Consider the following 6,104-nt stretch of genomic DNA (forward strand, 5'->3'; position numbering starts at 1 on the left):
CATTTGTAGTCATTTTGTCAAATATATATATTTGATTTCAAACTTGTAATGTGTGCCTAAGCACACTTTGAAATTCATTTCGTGCATATGATATGTGGCCAAGAGCCAAACTTCATTTGTAATCCATGTATATTGAAAAATGTAGAATTTTGCATTTAATGAGAAAAACATGAAAACTTGGGTTTCAATATGTCATTTTCGCACCGATGTGTGCATTTTGTATGTGATCCATCCTTTAGCATTCATTTTCCATATGTGAGGTGTGGCTAAGGGCCAAACACCATTTAGTTTTCATTTTTGCATTTTAGTTCACATATTGTATTTTTGGGCTAAAATAGTAGAAACCAAGTCTTTAAGGATTCATTTTCAAATCAAGTGGTGCAAAGTGTGTTCCGGCACCTCCACTAGGTCTCATTTATCTTGCATGAAGTGTGGCCAAGGGCCAAACGATCATTTGAAACCATTTCCTAATTTTGGTTTTCAAAATTTCCATTTCAAGTTTATTTTCGCCTTTTTTGTCATCGGGGGGTCGGATTTTGACTCAGCCATTTCCGAGAGCCATAGACCATTCCCGCATGCCCAAAATCATCATTTACGTTTGCGTGCATGATCGTTTCCGTGAAAAACCCTTTTGTTTGTGTTTTGAGCTTCCTACGGAGCTATTTCACACTTTTGTTGAAAATTCAAGCTCAAGGGCATTTTAGGGATTTTCTTTAGGAAATAAATTCCGTTCTCAACTCTGTCACATAGAAAATGTGATTTTAGGGGGAATTTCTTCTTCGTGTTTTTCCGAAAAATGTCATCTTAACCTCGAAAACCGCGTTGTAAACTCAATTTTCTACAAAACACTATTTCTGCAATTTTTGAGGTTCCAGACCACCCCACTGCCTCATTTGGTGGGCCCCTGCAGTGTTCTGGCGGGTGTCCGCGAGAATCTGCCGTGTTTGGCGGGCCCCCGTGGGAACAGTTCCTGCTCCAGACATCTTTCTTCAACGGGCCATATCTCACTCGTTTAATTGGTCCGTTCTTGAGTCTAAACTGACCGCGTCGAAATAAGCTTTCCAATGGTATCAATTAGAGCTTCATATTCCATTTGTAGCTCAAGATATTCAAGTTTTAGTAAGGTAGTGTCAGTTTTTGGTTCGAACCGGGATAGGGTTTCCCTTCCTTCGACTTCGGAACTTGATATCTTTGCCATCCGGACTCCGAATCATGCAATTCTTGAGTCCATATTTATTAATTTTTCATTGTCTATCTAATGGTGTACACGGGGGTACTCGTTTCTGTTTGGAATTACCATTTTACCCTTTTAGCCTTAAGTGCTCATTTTTCTTCGTCTTGTCGTTTCTCCTTCGTCCAGACTCCAAATCATGTGATTCTTGAGTCCATCTTGATTGATTTTTCATTGTCTTTCCAACGGTGTACTCGGTGGTACCTGAATCTATATTCTCAAAAATGACTATTTTGCCCCTAGGGGCTTAATTGTTATTTTTTTTTATCTCTCGCTTCCGCACTTATCCCTTTGGGTTCCATGACCTCGTGCAAGGTCATCTTAGGGTCTTAGAGGTGTGTTGTACCTTGGGAGACCGTTGCCTTGTTTCTAGCTTCTGCATCTTGGATCCAGTTCGAGTCATCACAGGACGTACTAGCCTAAAAACCAGGGTCGTCATAGCATACCAGCACACCAGTGTTTTTTCACAAATGCCTTTTCCTATTTGGTCCTTAAATTATACATATCAGACAACCATTTGTCACGAACACCGCACTCGGCTTGCATGGACTCCCAACATATTTCAAAATCATCTTTGTTCTCATGTTCTTTCATAAACTCAGATAAAATGCTTCTTATACCCATCGGACCCTTGATAACATTACCTAAATGCTTCATACCATTTTGCATAATATGCCATATACAAAGATAGTGGTGTGTCTCGGGCATCACCAATGCCAATGCTTTTGTAATAGCCATAACTTGGTCACTTATAATTGTCTTTGGAAATTTATAAGACATTGCCTTCAAAAATGTCTCAAACAACCACACAAATGAATCCATTGTCTCATCATACATCAAAGCACCTCCAAATTTAGCTGTTTCTCTATTATGATTCAGACCAAAAAAAAAGCAAAAAATGGTCAATTCTCATTAATCACCTTGTATGTTGTGTCGAATGACACAATGTCTCCAAAATGACCATATTTAATAATCATACTTGCAGTAGCCCAAAATATATTGGTTATCAAGTCATATTTGTCCAACTGAACAGCATGAAAAAATGAGAGATTTTCCAACATTCGGGATTGAAAATACTCAATTCTCTTGGTTCTCAAATAATTTTTTTTGTCTACTTTTGTAAACCCAAGTACTTTTCTTGCCCCGGACTGTAGTCCCATTAGTTCATATGAAGAACCAACTGGTAGTCCATCTGCCAACTCGATGTCAATTGCTTGAGGTACAGAGATGTTCTGTTGTAAAGGCATCAAATGAGTGCAATCTTTTCTAATAAGTTTATGGTTGTGCTTCTCTTCAAATCTATCTACAAAATATATTCCTTCATCCCTTTCAAATTTTATATGCATGAATGCACCACATCTGACCCATGTTTCTATCCTAGCTTCTTTTGTAAGATGGCCCCTTTTGTCATTTCCTCTATAACCCTCATTGCAACATACATATTGGGTAGAAGTAACTTCTCCAGTTTTAAAGTTTTTGTTGGAATAATCCCTTCTCACGCTAAATCCAACTTCACGTCCGTATGCATTGTAAAAGTTATATGCATTTTCAACGGACTTAAACATCATTCCAAATTTGGGTTTATGGCCTCGTTCACCTAATGGACTATCCATTTAAAACCACCACCTAAAGAAGATAACAAAGTGTCTTAGAGAATGCAATTTCTTAAGAAACATTTACTATTGTAAATATTCATAATAGTAATCAATAACTTATATATGATTTTTCAGTCATGCAAGTGATGTTCAAGTTCATACTCAATATCTTAGCACAAAAAACTCATATCATGATACCATTATGCCTAAGGAATACAATTAAGGGAAAGTTGCCCCTTAATTGTCCATTATTGAGCCATTGATTTTTAAGGAGAGGATTTTATAAGGAAAAAAGCATGAGAGAAGTCCACTAAGTCATTAGTAAGCATGAACAAAAGGGTATCAGTGAGTTATTCAGTATTAAATCTCATAAAACAAGAAAATTTCGTTTATGAAATATGTGAATAGAAAATTTGAAACGAAGGTGTTCTTCATTCTAATCGATTTTACGAGTCATGAGATAAAATTTTGTCTACTTGTATGATTCAAAATGTATAGGATCAAGGATGGGAAAAAAGGAGTATTAAATCTCATAAAACAAGAAGAAAAAAAAAATGACATATTTTTATCTTGGCATGTACTCTTTCTGCCTCTGTATTAGCTCCTCTGTATTAGCTCCAACTTACTTATCTTATAGCTATGGACTTAGTCCAGTTAAGGAATTTCATGAAAGAAAGCAAAATCTTCCATTTTTAGGTCTTATTGAGCGAAGTCTGGTCCGTACCAAACAGAAAATCCTAGTTTTGAATCAAATTGATGTTATTTCATAAATAGATTCTTCTAAAACTTGATGTTACATTGACTTTCTTTCTTAAATATGGAATTCATAATAAAAGATGTCTTGACAAAGTCACAGTCAAGATTCTCAATCTTATGGGCGAGAACTTCCCAACCTACTCGTGCTCGCTCTCGAAAAGCACTGAAAAAGACCCAGCTGGCTTAGAAGTGAAAGGGGGACATCATATTAGCACTCGTGAACTACACCTCTTCCCTATTAATTCCATTGAATGAAGATTGGGTTAAGGAGAAGTGAACAAGGATGAAATAAAATTTTGTCTACTTCTATGATTCAAAATGTTTAGGATCACAGATGGGAAAAGAAGGAGCATTAAATCAAATCAAGAAAAAATTGTTTGTGCAATATGTGCAAAATAAATTTGAACCAAGGTGATCTTCATTCTAATTTATCATGTTGTCATGAATAATTTTAGGGTTATCCTATAACAATGAAAAAAAAGGGAAAGAGAGAGACAAAAAGGGTGAGTACCTGAAAATACATCCGTGAGACAATGACGAGGTGATGCTGAAACAACCTAGTAGAAGTATACTAGTTTGAGGTAGACCGTGAAGAGGGAGATAGATGGCAGATGGGACGGTGATGAGGGAGGCGCTGAAGCAGACGAGGATATTTTGTTTTCCCTTTTTTTTTTTTTTTTTTAGGTAATATTTTTAGCGTAAAGTCATTCCTTTTTCCATCTCACTCAAAAATTATCCTTTTTAAAAACATACATTTTTACACTACAACATGGGTACAGCAGAGGATCCTAGTCCCCCATTGGTTTATGTAATGTGTCATATAAAATCATTACTAAGTGCTTCTAATAGGATGAAACCGATTGTGAGATCTATTATTAAGATTAACAAAGTGCATTTATGGACAGAGAACATTTTAATCACACATGAACTTCTTCATTATTTAAAAAACAAGAGAAAATGTAAGCATTCAGAGACAGCTTTAAAATTTGACATAGGCAAAGCATATGACAGGGTTAAATGAGTTTTCTTGGAAGCTATGATGAAGAAAATAGGTTTTCACCCTCAATGGATCAAATTAATCACGAATTGCATCTCAATAGTCTTACACTCATTAGTTATTAATGGGAGACCAGTGGGTTTAAAGAAACCCACTGGAGGCTTTCGCCAAGGTGACCGATTGTCTCTTCATCTTTTCATTATATGTGCCGAGGTATTATCAAATTCTCTTATGATAGCAAGTCAACATTAAATCATTTTTGGTGTCAAAATATGCCTTCGTGCTCCATCTATTTCCCATCTTTTTTTCGTAGATGATTCAATTGTTTTTTGCAAGGCATCTCATATAGATTTCAATTTCATTAAAGTGGTCCATCAAAAATATGAGTGTGCCTCTGGACAACAAGTTAATTTTTCAAAATCCTCGAGTTTTTTCTCTAAAAAGATATCACCAAATATAAAAGTTAGTGTCTATAATTTGTTTAGAATTCAAGAAGAGGGATTAACAGATCATTATTTGGGTCTACCAGTAGTGATAGGACTTTCCAAATGGGACGTCTTTGGGTATTTAACGCAACGACTATCTAAAAAATTAGCAAGTTGGAAAGCTAGCACTCTTTCTACATCAGGTGTTGAGGGTGAAATTCACACGGTCCGATACGACACCGTTTTCCTGCAAGGAAGAGAGAAGATGTAATATCCCGTAATTTTAAAGAGTTTATTTAAATTAATTTTGTGTTAGATTAATTCTTTAATGTGTAGATTTATTCACCTTTTAATTATATATGTTAAATTATTTAATTAATTTTATTTATTTGTGCATGTAATATTGATTTTATGTTCTATATATTATAATGATTAGTTTAGAAATTTTATTGGTTATGTTTTAGATTAATTAATATTAGTTAATTAAAGTATTTCATTTGTATTGTATAATAATAATAATAATAATAATAATAAACAATGTCATGATGTAAAGTTAATATTAGGATAGAATTTCATTTACTATGGTAGAATGGTAGATCAAATAACTTGACTAAAATTTTGCATTTGCCTTAAAGCCATATAGGTAGGAATGTGAGGAATGGGTGAGAATTAAATGTAAATTTAGATATTTGTATTATATATATTATATAAGTTAGTATATATATATTAGTTAGCCAACTTACCCTTAAGGCAACTCACCTAAGTAGAAAAGAAAGAAATTTTAGTGAGCAATTGTTGAAGAGTGAAAGGAAGAGAGAGAAAGAAGGGAGCCTGTACCGGTGTAGGCGATTTTACCCGACTACGCGCAACCGGCGGATTTATTTTAAATCCTAAAGGCAAGTTATTATCTACTTTTCCCCTTTGAATTAATAAATTAATTGTTTAGTTTATTTTTATGCATAGAGACCAGGTTAGGAGGTTAATAAATTATTAATTTTAGTTTATTAAATTAATGAAATTTTAATTATATAGGACGGTATATATTTATTTAATATCCTATGAAATTTATAATGGCTGAAAATAATTAAATAAGGCTTTAG

General features: G+C 34.4%; 1 protein-coding gene across 1 annotated transcript; it reads right to left on the bottom strand.

The window, feature by feature from the left end:
• Positions 1 to 1,711: 1,711 nt before the first annotated feature.
• LOC132309117 (protein FAR1-RELATED SEQUENCE 7-like) lies at positions 1,712 to 2,844 on the bottom strand. The gene is made up of 2 exons (XM_059807469.1): positions 2,357 to 2,844; positions 1,712 to 2,096 (listed from the first exon to the last, which is right to left on the bottom strand). The coding sequence occupies exons 1-2, from the start codon at positions 2,842 to 2,844 to the stop codon at positions 1,712 to 1,714; spliced, it is 873 nt and encodes a 290-aa protein (XP_059663452.1).
• Between the last annotated feature and the right edge of the window lie 3,260 nt (positions 2,845 to 6,104).

This window comes from Cornus florida, unplaced genomic scaffold (assembly GCF_030987335.1).
Source record: "Cornus florida cultivar Cherokee Brave unplaced genomic scaffold, ASM3098733v1 CherokeeBrave_3.0.0_Hap2_Chr05, whole genome shotgun sequence".
NCBI classification, from domain to species: Eukaryota; Viridiplantae; Streptophyta; class Magnoliopsida; order Cornales; family Cornaceae; genus Cornus; species Cornus florida.

Bases quoted from the DNA above. Each gene is read 5' to 3' on its own strand.
- LOC132309117 (XM_059807469.1), bottom strand. From the start codon at position 2,844: ATGGATAGTCCATTAGGTGAACGAGGCCATAAACCCAAATTTGGAATG. The intron at 2,097-2,356 runs GTTTACAAAAGT...GAATCATAATAG, and splicing joins GGGGCAAGAAAAGTACTTGG to AGAAACAGCTAAATTTGGAG.